General features: G+C 35.3%; 1 protein-coding gene across 5 annotated transcripts in view; it reads right to left on the bottom strand.

The window, feature by feature from the left end:
• Positions 1-18,470, bottom strand: part of LOC134511714 (cadherin-10) — a 102,595-nt gene that overhangs the window by 17,707 nt on the left and 66,418 nt on the right. For all 5 annotated transcript variants that reach the window (XM_063326096.1, XM_063326098.1, XM_063326097.1 and 2 more), the window contains 4 exons: positions 16,232-16,526; positions 8,129-8,248; positions 7,377-7,544; positions 2,040-2,227 (listed from right to left, as the gene is read on the bottom strand). In XM_063326096.1, coding sequence (XP_063182166.1) covers positions 2,040-2,227; positions 7,377-7,544; positions 8,129-8,248; positions 16,232-16,526 — 771 coding nt within the window. The remainder of the gene's footprint in view (positions 1-2,039; positions 2,228-7,376; positions 7,545-8,128; positions 8,249-16,231; positions 16,527-18,470) is intronic.

Here is an 18,470-nt window from a genome sequence, read left to right as displayed (position 1 = left end):
CTCAGGGAGATATCAAACTCGTGGTTTTCATGCATTAAAATGGGTGGTAGAAGACTTGTTTTTTCTGCCTAACTGCTTTTAAGTATAAATTAATGCCCATGAAAGATGCCAGAAATTCAAATATTCTATTTAAGAGCAGAAAAATGCAGTCCAGTAAAAGAATGAGTTTTCCCACTGCCCCAAACTTGTTTTAAAACAGTGGTTAGAGCAGAAGGGAGAATATCTATGAATATAATTGAGAAATGCAACACTGCTGCTATTTAAGCTAGATCTGAGACTATCGCTGCGTCTATTAAGTGCAGCATGCTGCTGTTAAGGGATGCTGGCTTCAAGCCTAGAAGCAAAGAAGCCATGTTAGTCCTGCTTTATTCTAATTAGCTGGCTTAATTTGCCAGAAGGTGCACCACACAGATGTAGTTAACTTCCTTCTAGTACATTCACGTCCATTTGGACATCTCTTCAGGCTACGCTACGACACGTGGATATAAAATGCGTGGATTATACAAGTATTCCAACATATCAACAGTAATGCACAAAGTTCTTGCCCAAATATATAAAATTGCGGCAAAGATATTATTTTGTCCGTGAGAACTTGTATAGAAAAACTTGTATAGGAAAAGTTCTTCTGCAGCAAATATTAAATTCAGACTAAGTAACGTAAGGGCTCAGTAAAGGAACGCCAGCTATTTGTACTTATTCACCATCGAAAACAGAAATCAATGTGTCTAAATAATAAAAAAAAAAGAACATTTTCATAAATGAACAAACAGAGCATATCTTCTTCCTTGCTAGTTAATGCTGCTGTTTGTGCTATCCATATAAGCTACTTATTTATCAATATGAGAAAGCATCCTGAAAATAGCAAAATGTGTCAGATTGCTAATGACAAAATGAGAAGTTCTTGTTCATTAGCATTTATTGGTGACATTTTTGGAGCTGCTGTGTTATAGCTTAAGAATTTTTTATGCTTGATCCATTTATTAGACTGTGTTTTCAAGACTGTGTTGATTTAGTATAATAGCAGTCTGTGGGAAAAACTCGAATCAAGCAAGAAAAGAGCATCTCAAGAGAAGCCTTCGCAAACTTCTAGAAAAAGGAAAAATATTGGCCCCCAAACTTTGTATTTTCAGTCCTTCCCAGATAACTACAATGCTGACTATGAGGATAGAACATAGAGATTAAAAAGGAACACACTCTGATCTTTGCAGAACTTATCTTTTCCTTGGCTGTGATTATCAAGAGATGCAGAGATATATTTTGTAGTAGTGTTTGATTTGTTATTCTCTGCTTAAGGAGATTTGTTTTAAAAGCTAATATAAACAGTGCTTTATGTTAGAAATGCTGCTTGAACTCTTTAGAAACACATCTGAAAATGCCAAAGAAAAGGACTGAGGGACTTCTGGAAGGGAAATTGCTGAGAAGCAGGAGAATGGCACTTCTAAAAGTGAGACCTTACGCTTCTGAAAGTGCACTGACATGAAGGCAGAGGGCAGAAATAAAGCTAGCTCTGAAACAGGGACACCGTCATTATTCTCTGCTCATGTGTTAACCGGCTGATGTGTTCGAAATAGGAACAAAACAATGTAGCTTGTGACTCTGTTTCCGTGAGTGTGTTTGCGTTCTGGCATATGCTGGTCACCTGTGTTGATGAGAATCTCCTAGGTAATGGAAACCTATGTCTCTCAGTAGTGAGTGAACTGCATATTGCTTGCTGAAGAAAATAGAGATTACATAATTACTAAAGAAGTCTGTATTTGAAATCACATAGACAATTAGTACTAGCACATTGGGGATGGTGCATTTTTTACATACTTTCCTGGCAATGATGCTTTAAACCTATGCTGCAGCTCAGATGTTGTTACCACGTGTTATTTCCAGTTCATCTTAAAAGGAAATAGTACTGTTCAGTCACTGATGGGAGATGCTTGCAAGGGCTAAATAGTCAGAACATACCATATGACCTAAGCACTTTTTTCCAAAGAACATTTGTGGCATAACATTGACACCAAAACCATTTAGTGGATGTTGTTAATAGACACCTTTCGCACAGTTATGATGCCTTCCTGTGTGTCCTTCTGTGTCACAATATCAAACATATCTGTCCCATCGCCATCTATAATTCTGTATTCTACTTCTGCATTTTTTCCAGTGTCTGCATCTGTGGCTTTGACGCTGCCAATGGCTGTCCCAACTGGGGAGGACTCAGGAATGCGGAGGTGGATGGTACCTGTCAAAGAGACAAAGAGCCACTCAGGACCCCCATAAGCCATTACACATGCATTAAGTAACATTGTGTCACACAATAGCTGATTACATATTTTTGTGTATCTTTTATATTTTAGAGAGCTTGACGTTTAATATTGGGAGGATAGGCAAAATGTGAGGCAGAGAACTATGCAGGGGAAAACTTCAGGTAGAAGATTGAAAACAAAATCATTGAAAACCAAAATCATCAAAAAACAAAATCATAGAAAAATTGGCTTGAAAAAGACCTTTATTCTCCTATCTCAAAGAAGAATCAACCATGTCTGTACTTTTCTTGTTGATGACATTCCTGAAACATCATCTGGAAAAACAGTTCTGTTCTCTTTTCAGGCTTCATTCTGCTTTTTTCCCCTTAATATCTAAGGTGAATCTTCTGATATACATTTTACATCTATTTTATCATGGAAGCAATACAAAGAACAAAGAACAGAACTCCCTGACTTTGCTGGACAATTCTAAGCAATTTCAGCTTTCAAAATTAGATCGTCAGATACAGTGTCAAATAAAATTGAATGACATCTTAATGCAAGGATAGGTTTTTGAAAATCCACAAACAGAAGGTGTGCCTATACTTGTTAAAGCAGTTAATTTATACTTAAATAGGGCTTATGAACATTGCAGTTTTTGGTTTTGTGCTACTCTCAGTTGTATCCCTTTATTGTGGTGTCATACAGCTGATAAAAACCCATAGGAATAAAACTGTCATCATTCAGACATACTGCAATAAATTGAAATAAATATCTTACCATACATTTTAGTATTCTATATCCTAGCTTTACTGTGAAAACTGAAAAAAAGGGTTGAGATCTCTGGTTCCATCTTTCAGAACATAGGGTAGAAAAACACGTGGGGCACATAACGCACTGTGAAGAATTCTCAGAAGAAGATTTTAAAATGAATGCAGATACAGCTGTCATTCCAAAGATGAAATTTAAGTCATCAAAGCTCTACTGAAAAACATTTTCTTCTCTGGCCTTAGTTAAGTGTTCCAAGATTTGACATTTTACTTCGAGACTTCCTAAGGTAAGTAAAGTGAGTTAGAAAAAGAGTCCAGTTAACAGCACCACAAAAACGGAAGTGGTAAAGGCCAGCAACCACAACAGGAAAAAGTGAAATAGGCTCCCCCAAAGGCAGCACATATATATCTTGTTACAAATAAGAAGTACAGAAAAGTCCATAAAGGGGGTTATTAGTTTTGTGTGATCAGGAAGAATCATGGGGACAGAGCAGTGGTAACGCAGTACGGGAAGGCCACTGGCACATTGATTTTATCATATCGTCAGGAAAGCACAGGTGAGTCATGTGAGGATTATCAGCGTCTCTTAATAGAGTATATTACAAGCCAGCTACAGAGTGACAAAGGAACTGGTTTTGGTTTTGGGAACACTAACTGAAAAAAAAACCCTTATTATTCATTGGGACATTTGAGACTTTCTTTCATTCTACAGAACTAGGATTTTTCTGTTCTGTTAAATTACAGTTTACCAAACTGAAAAGAAAAGAAAAAAAAAGCAAAAATTCAAAAAAATACACACATTCACATATCGTTTATAATAAAACGTTGAATGAAAAATATTGAAATTGAATTTCTTAATTTCTTCATACAATTTTACTTAGGTAGCTTTTGATATGAAAGTGATATAGAGCAGCAGAATTAATACTTGATGGCCATATACACTCCACATTCTGCTGATATGAATTTGTGTTTGCTCTGTTGCATTTTAGTGTTTCAAACAAGTGATTTATCTTGCGTTTGACATTTTCATTACCTTTCTCTAATACTTAAATCTGTGTACTTTGCTACGTTAGTGTATAATCTCTCTGTAATCGCCTAATGGTAAAAAGAACAGAAGCAAAAATAGCCTCTGCTCCCATTTAGTATCTATTCGGTACTATGTGAGATTATGGTCAAAGACCACTTTTTTCCCAATTAATATTTATATGTTATAATTAGTTCTATGCTGTGTCAACTATCCCCCCCATTTTTTTCTGGAGTGTTTAAAACTACATCCCCAAGTTATGCCTTGTGGACACTACTTTGACTCCCACTGCAATACCCAACTCATTAATTTAGTCTACAAAGTGGTAAGAGCTCATATCTTGAATTGCTAATAAGGTAGTGGAAACAGACAGCGATAATAACCAGAAACCTATCATCTGAAAAATAATTTTATGTCTAACCTACCCACTTATAGAAATCTCAACCATCGTATGAGACACTTCATTTTATTATTTTTGTCACTGGAGACGTTTAATGCATTGACTAAGTATGGGATGCAGTGCAGCTTGAGACACTGTATCAGAACACAAACTGCACCACACTAAAATTATTCTTGTAAAACTCTGCTGTCTATCCTTTTTCTCTCACTTCTCTTCTTCCTCAAGGAAAGTGATTTACTGTTTGCATTTACTCCAGTGAGTCATGTTCTTTCATTTATGTGTGTCAGGAATAAAAATGGGAGGATCAAGGAAAGGAAAAGCTTTTCCATATACTAAGGAGAGTGGAAATCAGCTGGAAGATTAAAATCTACACACCTGTGTCTGGAAATACTTCATTCAGTCATAAAAATGAAAAAGCAATCTTATTCATGTTTACCCTTCTGCCCATTTACTCTTGAATAGGCACATAATGTAGAGGTAAATATTTTTAGAGAGTAATACAGGCTGTAGTCTCACAGGAGACGTGGGCTGCCATAACTCAGATGCACTGAGTTTCTGTCAGACTCAGGCTCCTAAGTCCATAAAACACTTTTTCCATTTATCATTGGTCAACACCATCTCCTCACTTCTGAGAATACTTGGAAATATTGCAGTTGATGGCCTTTTTGTGCAGAACCTTGATAACATTTTAAATTTTATCATGTTTCCTCAGAAGAAGAGACACTGCTACCTATATGGTTTTCAGGAGATCTTTAAAAAGAGAAAAATATTCTGAGAAGTCCTTGTTCTGTAATCTAAACAGAGGAATAAAAAAAAAAAAAAAAGAGAGGAATTAACAGCTCTTCTGTTTTGTTTTGTTTTGAGAAAGTATGATAAAATAAAATATGTAAAGTTTTTCACAATTCTGAGTTTCTTTTGGGAGAAGTTTAATTTGTTATGAAACATCTTATTGAAACATGTAGTTGTAATATGCTGAGTTCTGTGAAAATATAACAGACCTTTTAATATTTTTCCTGGTAATTTATAAATCTGATGCAAATATGATTGTTTCATGAACCTAATACATGAACATCTGGTTTTTATTAATGGAACAGAATAAGAATAATTTAACTTAATCAGTATCAATTCCAGTAGTCTTATTGAACTCTATTAAAATCAGGAATCATTATAATTTCTATTTGCATTTTGAGATTGAATATAAAGATTTTTTAAAAAGTCAATAGCTATTTTTACTTTCATATATCTAGTAAAATCAGTCAGCTTTATAAATGTGTTAGTTTTAATTAGTTTATAAATGCTAGATAAATTTATGTCTAGCAAAGCTGTCAGCAGAGAGAATGTATAGAGAAAAACAAAACAAAACAACAACAAAAAAACCCCCATGAAAGTTAAACTAAAATTTTCTTTAAAGCAAAGGTCGCATCTGATTTACACTGACAGAAAAATGCAGAGATATTTCTGAGATGCTACATCAGATCTTCATCTGACTCAAATATGGTGTTGGACTGACAGATAAGCAATTTAAAAATGTTCTAGAAAGTTGATTCCATCATTCTAAGTATTAATTTAATGCACTTTAAAAAAACAAGAGGAAAAAAAAGAAGGGCATAAATATGCATGTTTGATGATTATGTGCTATCTTAAATTTAACTGTTGAAATTAGCTTTCCCATAAAGCTTTGAACATGACACCTCTTCAAATAGTCTTCCTCAATAGGTCCGGAGAGGAGTAATACAGCATTCCTTACTTACACAGGACTGGAATTACCATAATCCTCTATATACAAATGGAAACAAGAAAAATAATAAATCAAAAAGTTATGGAAATACAAAGAACACAAAATGACAAATTAACAATAAATTCTGTCCAGAATAGGGCATGTGTGGAAATGCACAAATTTTAAGTACTTGATTGTTTATGCTTTTTCTATTTTGAGTGTGTCTATGAAATCACAGGCTGATAAACATCTTAGCTAACCACATATATGTTAACTACAATATTAAATTGAACAAAATTATGTACTCCATTTGTACCATAAAGAGCATGTAAAAATCAGACTCATTTGAAGCTGATTGTGTTATTTTGAGCGTGAAGGCTGATCATCAGTAACTACTGGATTCAGTAGAGTTATACAGAAGAAAAAATGGGTGGTGAGGTTACTCTAAATCCTTTAGCTATTAAGTGTGTCCAAACCATCTTGCAACTATTACAACTTCAGTACATGCAAAAGGCTTCAAACATATTTAAAATGGTTAACCTTTAACAAGTTTGATGTTACATAATTTAACATCTCCATATTACATAGAGACCAGGAATGTTTTTATATTTTAGTTCAAGGATACAAAGTCCTGATAGCTGTACTATCGGAAGTTAAAGCATTATACAACGCTTTGGTAAACTTAAGCTGTAAAAAAAAAATAAAAAAAGTTGAATGCCTTTTACTTTCCTTTGGGAAATTTTCTATTAGGTTTTGTAGCACTACAACTGGAAAAGTATAAATCTGCTTGATTCCCTTCAAGTAATTTCTTTTCCACGTTCTTTATGATTAAATATTTAAGTAGACACTACAATTCAAACATTTCTGTATATCCAGAATTGCTACATGTTTTATTTGCAGTGGGGGAGTATGTAGGATTTAAGCAATAGGTAAGGGAAAAGAAAAACATTGCTCTAATGCTCTTATGAGTCCACCTACCACCCCCTCCCATAGTACTGGAAAGTATTTCAGGTTTGCTGCAGTTATATTTGACCGTGTAACTGTTGTTTCCTAACAAACAAATGCTGTAACATTTAATATACTGCTTTAATAATAGTGAATAAATCAGTACATAAGCCTTTTGTTCATGTGTGCCCCATAATCTAGATTTACTCTAAATTAAACCAGATGGTCGTTGCTTAACTCTTTAGTTTGAAGCTTTTACAGTGCAAGGCAACTATTAAATGCAGCTTACTCTGGGGGAATCGAGGTGGATTGTCATTGACATCAGTCAAAGTGATGTTCACGGTGGTGGTCCCTGATAATCCACCCATCTGGCCTCCCATGTCCTTTGCCTGGATAACTACTTGGTACTGCTCCCTGTTCTCTCTGTTCATGTTTGGCAAAGCAGTCCTGATGATGCCTTAAATAAATAAAGAAAAAACAAAAATTGTTAATAACCTCCTTATTTTTGATGTGCAGCAATCTGTTGCATCTTTTTTGTATTAGTCTGTGAAATACATTTCTAAAGTATTAATTTCATGTTTTAAAGTACAAATTTCTGTTCATAAGCTTTATAAATAGCCTTCAGTACAGGCTGTTTGTTGAACAAACCTTAGTTCTACATCACAGCTCCCTTTCCGGTTACATTTCATGTTAAAAATGATTCAAGATATTTACACACAAGGTTTATGCCTAGAAATAATGCCTTTTATTAGTCCATTAAGAAAAAAAAACAAACATTTTCTAGGACACAAACCTTTATTCTTGCCTTTATCAGACACGTTGTTACTTAGATCCCTAAGTTATCAATAGTACCACTGTAAAGTTACTTATGCTTCATAGTGTCAGCTGTAAGAACTCTAAGTTATGAGGGAAAAAATCAAGAAATATTTCTTCATTTCAGTTAGTTTTTAAAAGTATTTTTTTAGGTGATATAAGATTTATAAAATGAAGGAAAAAAATCTACAGTTTATGATAAATGGAAATAATGACAATTTTCCTGACCTGTTTCTGGTTCCACAGAGAAATATGGCTGTCCCTGAAGTATGCTGTAAATTACTCTGGCACTGTTTCCGTATGAAGGGTCATCGGCATCAGTAGCTGTAACTTGCACCACAGAAGTACCTGAAACAGCCAAAGTCAACTTAGTGAACTAGGTGGAGGTCCCAGAACATCAATTTGCATTTGAGCAGATCCCAAAGAAAATTTCAGCTAATGTCAATTGGACGTTTCAAATATATTTGATCTGATAGTCAACTTCAGGTACATTCTTTCCTATTTTAGGATCTCATTCTACATAAATTGAATCTAAACTTTCCTCATCCCATGTGCGTGATTAAGATCTAATTAGCAAAGGCAAACAATAGCTATATAGTTGAACTGTATTCTTATCCTTGCTCAGCTACAATAATTTCATACTTATGTACTCACTTCCTCTTTTCAGAAGACTTATTTGTTTTTATTACAATAAATGCCTGCTTTCCGTTACCTAGAACAGATTTTTTTTTTTCCTTTTATTTCTGTCCAATGATGTCTACATGATATGAAACCGCACATGCAAGACCATGACAGAAAAAGATGATTAAATAGGTCATTGGAACTTGGGAAAAACTAGTAATTTGCACTCCCTACCTTCTAAGTGTTAATACAGATAGATACCACCAGAAGAAAGACTGCTATATGAACTTTGAAATCTGCTGGTTATTTAGACTCCAGAAAACTTTCTAATCTTAAAGACCATCTCTAAATTTTAGTGGAATATACCTGTTCTTCAAAACATGAAATGCTTAGAATTGCTTCTGCCATTTCTTGTTGAATCAAAATAGTTTCTACATCCTGTTCAACTCTTCCACCAGAGAAATCAAGTATCAACAAGGATCTCCCCTATTGTACCTCCATAAAGTGCAGATATCATTTTAAGTATATAGGAAAGAAGTGGGAAAAAAAAAAAAAAACAAAGAAAAAAAAAGAAATCATCATATGTGTATGGCTACTTAGCCACGGGCTATTCTGAGGATGAGAACTTTGAACCCTTTTTCTCCTTGCCTTCCACCAAATACTGCCAAAGATTGTGAAACAAAGCACCTGTAAATCCGAGACACTTGGCACAACTATTTATTCCTTCTCATAGTGTGACTATTGCATATTTATTTTAGCATACATAGAAAGGCAAATAGAAGCAAATGCTATGCTTCCCCAGTTTGGGATTTCACAAGACGATGACAAATCTGCTTTTGACAAGTCAGTTGTTCAATCATGTGAACAATTGCGCCAATATCAATGGAATGAGCAAGTGCATAATTGTTGAATCAGAGATGAGTTATCAGAAACACTCAGTTTTCAACTGTTTTAGAACAGAAACCCTTGCTTCAGTGAGTTCCAAAGAGAACTTGCATCTCATAAAGAAGGCATAATAGGCAAATTCCTGGTTATGTTATTACTGATATTAAAATGGAATGAATAAATGGTTTAACTGAAAAAAGCCTCAAACACAAAAGAAGATTTAAAAAATCTTCTACATAAGTATATGTAAATATAAATATATAAAAATACTTCTACACAAGTATAATGAAAAAATAAGATAAAAATTATGAATACCTTCCGCTGTACTAATGATTGCTTTAATGATCATCTAGACTAGGCCTGAAACTGAAAATCTGAACATCTTTAAAATATAAGAATGTAGGGGTGGTAGAGCTGTCATAAAAACTTCATCTGTTTCCGATTCACCAATGTCTTATATCTCCAGACACATTGAACTCCATTTGTAGATATATGTCTATATAACTATTTTGTTAAAGGATACAGAGGCCTTTTTTGTTGAACATATTTAAGTTCTGAAGAGCATTGCCTTTATGCTGAAATGCACTTTTTGGACCATCCTAGTATGTAGCAAACTTCAGTGCTAGAAGGTATACTTTCTTCTAAAAAAGATTTGCTCTGAAATAGCAAAGAGGTGTTGTGTATAAGAAAGGTAAAAACAAATTACGTTCAGTAACTTAAATGCTGCAAGTAAAAAAAAACAAAAATCAAACAACCAAGTACACCAATCAACACGGCATTATCCAAGTAAATTTTACAAATCCTCCATTTTATATCGATAAAAACAGAGAACATTCATCATCAAGGCATCCATCAGAACAGCACAATGTATTAATGAGAAAAATCTACATTGCAAACCCATGAAAGGAGATATTTTGTCTCTATTACAAGTAACTGAATTATTTCTTGTTTCTAATTTTCACATTTCCTTCATATGTTCAAACTAGCAGTATTTATTAAGAGGTCAATTGTATGAGTTGTTGTTTTTTTCCATTTTAGCTTAAAAAAACCATGCAGAATCGACTTTGAAGGATAATTTGGAAGAAAACTGAAGAATGTGTTTAATAGATTTGAAAAAATAAAAAGAAACCTATTTGCAATGTAATAATATGTGTCAGTTACTGCTGCTTCAGTTATGATTGTCATAATGCATACATAATATTAATGCTATTTTAATACACAAACACATGAAACAGAACCAATCATATCACCTGTCCTTCTCTCTAGCTGCAATGAGTATGGCTGCATATACACCCAATAAAATCTATCAGACACTTCTGAAAACTGTAAATTTGATCCTGTTCCCTTTAAAGTCTGTAGGAAGAGACTTGGGCTCCTTAGTTTCACCACTATCACACAGTGCGATTTACTCAGTGGGTTGTGCTCAAGGTGATGTACATCTCGTTACCCAAAAGCAGTATGGGTGAACTATACTTTTCAATGTTGCCTCAGCTCTTTGGCTGTTGCTGGCCAGCCACCGGTCAAGTGCCTGGCGGGAAAAGTGCAAGGGCACTGCTACACTTCTGCCTGCCATTCAGGATGCAGAAGTCACCACCTTGATCTTGGCCATTGCTTGTAAGAGGAAGAGAGACATGCTCTCTAGGCTTCCGTCGAGGGATCAGTGATTCCTCTGAAAAACCTGACAGAAACCAAGCAAAGAAGTGAACAGGAGGAGGCGGTTCTGTATATCAGTATATCAGTTATGTTGTACACATCAACTGCCAAACCATCGGCTTGTTTTGCTTTGCTTCAGTTCACTAAAGCCACTGAAGACCACTGATGGTCAATACTACAAATATATCGCTTGCTCTGGTCTGAAACCTGGACCAGAAATCCCAAGGCGCTGAAGATGATCAGTTGTGACAGGGTTTAAAGACTACCGTGTGAGTGTGACTTAGTCAGCACTACTTGGGCTGGGCCTTGCTCTGTCTTTTACCTAGGCACAGATTGCTTCTGATGGAGTTGGTAAGAGTCCTTGGTCTGCAGGATCTAAAGCCTAATCTAAACTCTATAGGAGGGCATAAAAGGAGACAGTGGAGGCACTGGAGAATATGGCACCAGCTATGCTATTAATGAGATGTATGAATTCTGTGATTTTCTCCTTGTATACTTGCCAATGTTATTATACGATAAACGAGAATTACACGGTGGTGAGCTAGGCCCAGAAATTAACAGTCATTTGTTAGATTATTGTAGTTCTCGGAAGGCATAATTTTAACATAATTTTAATTATAATGTTTGAAGCTCCCTAGAGTCTGGTACTATAATAGTAATTAATATATTTGGCCCTTTTTAATGTGCTCTTTGCAAGCATCTTCAAACACCATACAATTATTAATGACTTTGACCTCACAATGCATTTATGATGTAATGTATTAGATAAGAATCACTGAAGATAATTAGCTAGGAAAAAGAATCCACAGAATATCCATGTAGAGCTGAATTTGAAACTTACATTTCCTTTTTCTTGCTCCTGAGTTATGTCATACATAACTACAGCAAGTACCCTCCCTAGTAAATTCTCAGTACAAATAAAAAGCTGAATTAATAGAATTTTTTTGCTCTTTCTAGTAGAATAAAGAGGAAATAAAGACACATGTTCTCCCATGAAATAAACTACTTATTGCAGCAGAATAACAGAGAATTGGAAAGGGCTGTATATTTAGAGAAGTCGATGTCAGAAAGGTCTTTGGCTACATGGTACTCCTGTAACTTGTAAAACAATAAGCTGGAAACAAGCACGTCAGTGGATATGTCCAATTCTTTAAGACGTCCCTTTTAAAGAAAAATAATGTTGAATCTTGTAGGATTTTTTGGTTTGGAGTTCGGGTTTTTTTCCTTTTTTGTCCCCTCTCCTTATGGCAGAATTTGTGTGCAGAGTGAAATTGAAGTTTGTAAAAAATCTAATAATGTAATATAATAATTTGGGTTTTCAAAATCTGCCATTTTTTATATTATAAAATTATAACTCAGAAGATGCAAAAGGGTTTAATGAGACAATTATAAAAAAAAAATTAAAAAAAAATCTTTGTTAATAGGAAACAAGAAGGAAGTGTTTGTTATAAGATAAATGCTATGGCAGAGAGGACTAAGCACTGGGAATTAATATCCCAGATTCAGAAGCAGAAACGACCAGCTAGTGAGCATGACAGTAGAAACAGTGCTGAAGATACAGGATGGAATAAGGATAAGGAATGATTAGAGAATATATAGACTATAACAGATGAATAGAGAAACATCAACAAATGTTGATAAGGAACTGGGTAGATGGCCGCACTCAAAGTGTTGTGGTCAACGACTCAATATCCAAGTGGAAAACAGTGATGAGTGGCATTCCTCAAGGGTCAGTGCTGGGACCAGTGCTGTTTAACATCTTTGTTGGTGACATGGACAGTGGGACTGAGTGCAACCTCAGCAAGTTTGCCAATGACACCAAGCTGTGCGGCACGGTCAACACACTGGAGGGAAGGGATGCCATCCAGAGGGACCTGGACAGGCTTGAGAGGTGGGCCCATAAAAACCTCATGAAGCTCAACCAGGCCAAGTGCAAAGTCGTGCACCTGGGTCATGGCAATCCCAGGCACAAATACAGGCTGGGCGGTGAATAGCTTCAGAGCAGCCCTGAAGAGAAGGACTTGGGGTGCTCGTGGACGAGAAGCTCAACATGAGCCAGTAGTTTGCTTGCAGCCCAGAAAGGCAACTGTATCCTGGGCTGCATCAAAAGAAGTATGGACAACAGTCAAGGGAGGTGATTCTGCCCCTCTACTCCACTCTGGTGAGAACCCACCTGGAGTACTGCATCCAGCTCTGGAATCCTCAGCACAAGAAGGACAGGGACCTGTTGGAACGGGACCAGCAGAGAGCCATGAAGATGATCAGAGGGCTGGAACACCTATGTTATGAGGAGAGGCTGAGAGAGTTGGGGTTGTTCAGCCTGGAGAAGAGAAGGCTCTGAGGAGACCTTATAGCAGCCTTCCAGTACCTAAAGGGGGCCTATAGGAAAGATGGGGAGGGACTCTTTATCAGGGAATGTAATGATAGGAGGAGGGGTAACGTTTTCAAACTGAAAGAGGGTAGATTTAGATAGGGTATTGGGAAGAAATTCTTTACTGTGAGGGTGGTGAGGCACTGGAACAGGCTGCCCAGAGAAGCTGTGGATGCCCCATCCCTGGAAGTGTTCAAGGCCAGGCTGGATGGGGCTTTGAGCAGCCTGGCCTAGTGGGAGGTGTCTGTGCCCATGGCAGGGGGGTTGGAACTAAATGAACTTTAAGGTCCCTTCCAACCTGAACCGTTCTATGATTCTATGAAATAAAAGAAAGGATGTAATGATAAAAAAAAAAAGGTCTAAATAGCAGAAAGTTCTGAAAGCTTGTCTAAAAGATACCACTAGTCAAAATCCAGAGGAAAATCTATAAAGAGGAAAATAGACTCATCTGCAGTTCTGAAAAGAAACTTCCAAATGAGCAGAGAGGGAGATATAGATGAAGAATATGATGGACAGAGCAGAAGATTGTCATCAAAACCATAAGAATATTCTGAGTCATAAACATTGAACGTAAGAAAACAAAAAAAAGTGAAAGAAGAGAAAATATCGGGTAATCATTACAAAGATTTCAGGAGAACAAGATGTCTTCTAGGATACTGACCCAACTGCAGGATCCTGAAGTTGGCCCATTTATCTCTGCCTTTACTATGATTAATGTTCAGCAGAAGAAAGACAACAAAGAATTTATGGACCTTTGTCAAGACACTGAATTTGATAATAGAAATAGCCACATTCTCAGGTATCCATCTGGCTAATACCACTACCTGAGGAAGAAATCAAAACTGTTGTTTCTGGTCTGAAAGAGGCTGGTGTATGGCTGCATCATGATTTGATACCTTAAGGATGGCACAGATGGAGTAGATTAAGACTAAATAATATTTTTCTTACCTGCTGGACCCCTTTGTAGTACCTTATAGTACAGGATATTTTAGCATGGAGCAAACCCTGCACTCCAGGGAATGCGTAGATTTCAATTATTTCAAGCTGATGCTCTTGCATGTTTTTGCTACTTGTGCGCTTCTTTTGATACTTTTAGCGAAGAAAGCAGGACACTAGGCAATAGCAGCCTTCACTTACTAATTAGTGAAGAAATACTAGTGATTAGAAATTTACCAATTTACTCAGTTATTAAGTAACAGAGATACGGTTGTATACTGATTAAATGAATGATATATGCAATCTTGCTGAAAAGTTAAAATGCATGAAGCGAAACCAAATAGCCCTGAACTTTAGTTGATATGTACATTATCCAGTGTAGCTCTGAAAGCTATGAGGCATATGAGTAAACTTGCCTAGTATGATATGCTACCATGTCTATCTTCTTTCTGTTATTCAGATAAGTGCATATAGAGTTAATATGCACATCTCATCACTCATCATTCACTGAAATGTATGATTCTAGAGAACTGATCAGTAAATTAATAAATCAGTATTACATTTTGTTCTATTTTGGAACAGTAAAGAAAGAAGACTTTTCAGTTCTCCTCTTTATGTGTACTAGTTTGATGGGATTCCAGTACAGCCCTATGCAATCATCTGACAGATTTCTTCCTCTTTCTTTTTTATTTTCATTTATGCTAAAAACTGCTTGCTGAATGTTGGGATTGTTAAAAATTATTCAATTGCAAACTAAAAGAAGATTGAAATATATTATTAGGAATAGGAAATTATTAGTATTATGCACACATTGCTGCACAGCTTTGCTGAGGCCATTCTCTTTCAAAAATTATGTATTTTCTTGCTCTTTTAACATTTTCTGAAGCCCGGGAAAGCAAGCACTAAAACTTCAAGACCTGTGTATATAAAAAAATCACAAAACACTGTTTGATCTAGTTCAGGCAATGGTAGTAGTTAAAATGGTAATAATAGCCAAAAGAGATATTGAAGTTATTGTGTGTTTTCTGAATATTTAGAGGTTAGTGTTATGTCTACAGTTATACAATGAATAAGTGAATATTAATTTTCAAAGAGACTCTATATATTTTTAAGCTTTTCAAAATTCTTCCTAAAGAATTGTTTGGACATAATAATAGCTCATATTCCAAAATGTTATTGTTTATGAATCTAATCAGCTCGCATGATCCAGGTCACAACTTTGTAAGTAAGATAGGAACTGAAAATACGTTGCAAACAGAAGAAAGATTAACTCAAACAGCTGTTTAAGATTCTTGAAGCTGCCATTCATGAGTGTTAAGGGAGGAACTGAAAGCACAAGAGGATTCCTCCATACATTGAAAAACTGAAAGCAAAGAGAATGAGTGTGTCTATCTTCAGGCAGTGCATCAACAGCACATAAGTAAACATATAACTCAGCCACAGAAAGAGTGAAAGTGGAGACAGCTCTCCATTCAGTGCTTATCACCACTGGGGACCTCCAGTGAAAATGAAAGAAACAATTCATTGAGCTTTCAACAGGCTAACTTAGTGATCTTATTCTAACAGTTCTTAAGGAGAAGGGTGATTCACCGTTAACTGCTTTCTATTTATAATTATATTAAAAATTACTGTAAATTAATAATTTGAATATTCTAAGTAGAAAGAGATCTCAAATCACAAAAATCTGTTTCTGAATGCAATACCAATGTTTGAACAAACAAACCCAAATGAAAGATACTTAACTCATCAGGAGATACTTAACCTGTCAGGTAGAATTCCGAACATGACTGAATTTTCAGAGGATGGGGAAATTATTCATCAAGTAACATAGAACAGGCATTTGTGCCTCAGTATAAAGCACTCACCCACTACTGACATTTCAGGAACACTAGCAGTGTAAATTTCTTCTGGAAACGTTGGTTCATTGTCATTGATGTCATGGATTTTGATGACAAACTCAGATTCAGGTTCCACTGGTCTCAGAGTTCTTCTATTAATAGCTTGGGCACGCAGCGTGTAAAAGGCTTTCTCTTCCCTGTCAATTCTCCGAGTAGCATGAATGTCACCTGTTTTCTCATCAATTATAAAAAGAGTACCAGCCCCGTCTCCTGACAAAATGTATTTGAGGGATCCATCTCCCTTGTCCTGGTCAGAATGAAGCTGAAAAGGAAACAAAAATAAGAACACTTTATTTAGAAGTAACAAAAAGGGTTTGGGTTTGGTTTTTTTTTTGTTGTTTTGTTGTGTGTATGTGTTTTTTTGTTTTTTTTTTGTTTTTTTTTTTTTTTTAATAATTACTATATATTAAATCATTCTGTGTGCAACAAACATGTTTAATACCAGCAAAACAAAGTATTTTTCAGTCACCATTGACTGGCAGTCATGGTGTCATACTGAGGCATTTGTTCCCTAACTTATCTCCAAGAATCTTTTAACTTGACTCCTGTGGCAGATTTTAGTTTTGCAGAAACACCTGTTCTCTGTTAAGAAACCTTTGCACCACAATTCTTGAAGAAGATTTTTATGTTAATACTGACCTTTTCCTTCCTTGAAGAGATCCTATTAAAAATTCACAACCTGCTGTGCTAGTTGTAAATTCACTAAGCAGATAAAGAACATGGCAGAATACATGACAATTAAGGAAAATAGAACAACTGGTTCCATGTCAGACTACTTTTGTTTTTTATTATTTTTCATATTCTTTATATTTCTCCTAAATTGGAGAACATTTCATTTTAAGTCATCGTCGTTTTCACTCCATCAACTAATGTAAATAGCCTAAAAGAAACAAATTATTACTTATTCAGTACTGATTTAACACCTATTATGTAAATAATATAAATCTTAACTTCATCTATTAATGACCTGTAGTACTGACTGACTTTAGTACACTCATAACAAAAAATTATTCAATTACGCTGCTGTTTGGTAGAGTAATGTGGTTGGCTCGTTTGATATTTTGGATACACTTACCATAGTTTTTCTCATCACTTTTTGGAAATTTCTTTCCAGTCTCATTGATTTCACAATTAGCTGAAACAATCTGGCATTCAGATTTATTTTTGCCAAGACACGTGTAGGTTGTTTTTTTTTATTTATTTTTGGGTTAAGCAGAATGATCAAATCAAGTAGGAGTTCTGATTACAAAAATGAAGTGCAAATATAAAGACTTTTCGCAATCAAAAATATCAGAATGTACCAAAAAGTTTAAGACAGAACCAGTACATTTTTTTTCTTTTCTAAAAATGGTTATTTGAACACACATTAACAGCATCAATTAGAACTGAAGTAAGATCATATTTAGTCATGTGAAGGGTTTTTGTTTATTTAGCTGACATTTCAGATCATGAAAAACATTATATGTGTAGCTTAGTATAAATATCCCCCTTGTAATGCAGCCATGGAAGTATTTCTCTTTTTTGCCTATGGTGCCCTCATATTGTCTTCCATAGCATCCGTTTAAAATCATTATCAGAGGTAGAATATCCAACTATTAGGGTTTTGAATGTGGCTTTCCTTGTCTTTTGTGCTGAAACCAAACATACGCAGTGGACTGGTGGGGTAAGCTGAAGTCAAACAGTAAACTTCTCTGTTGTGAAACATTTTCAAACACTGAATGTTTCCCACACACTTGCAATATGTGGAACAGAAGGAGCTCATGTGGAATCTTGGATCTAAGCCTTTACGGTAGAAATTTAGAAAACTATCATTGTTCTGAACTTTGATTTTCTATATAAACGTTTCCCTATTTTCTTTCAGTTCAGAAATAAACCTTGAGAAACACTGTAAATATTTATCGAAGAATGACAAATTAAACTTCACTTACATTACATATGTGTATGTTTACTTTAAAAAATACACATTTTCTTACTAATATCTTTATTTCATTCTATAATAAATAACGAAATAGGAAGCTCTACCAAATGTGAAGAGTAGGAAAGTAGATATTAAGAGAAACCTTTTGCAAATAAATCCTATTCTTCCTTTTCCTTTCATTTCTCTTCCTGACTTCAAATTGAAGGTTTCAAGCCATTCTCACTTGTCTTTTGGGGAATGAATTTTTACTGTGAACTTGAATCCCTCATGTTCCTCTCTTGATGGCGC

The sequence above is a fragment of the Chroicocephalus ridibundus genome, chromosome 2 (genome assembly GCF_963924245.1).
Source record: "Chroicocephalus ridibundus chromosome 2, bChrRid1.1, whole genome shotgun sequence".
NCBI lineage: Eukaryota > Metazoa > Chordata > Aves > Charadriiformes > Laridae > Chroicocephalus > Chroicocephalus ridibundus.
Note: the sequence above shows the minus strand (reverse complement) of the source record. Positions and strands in the feature narration are given on the sequence as shown.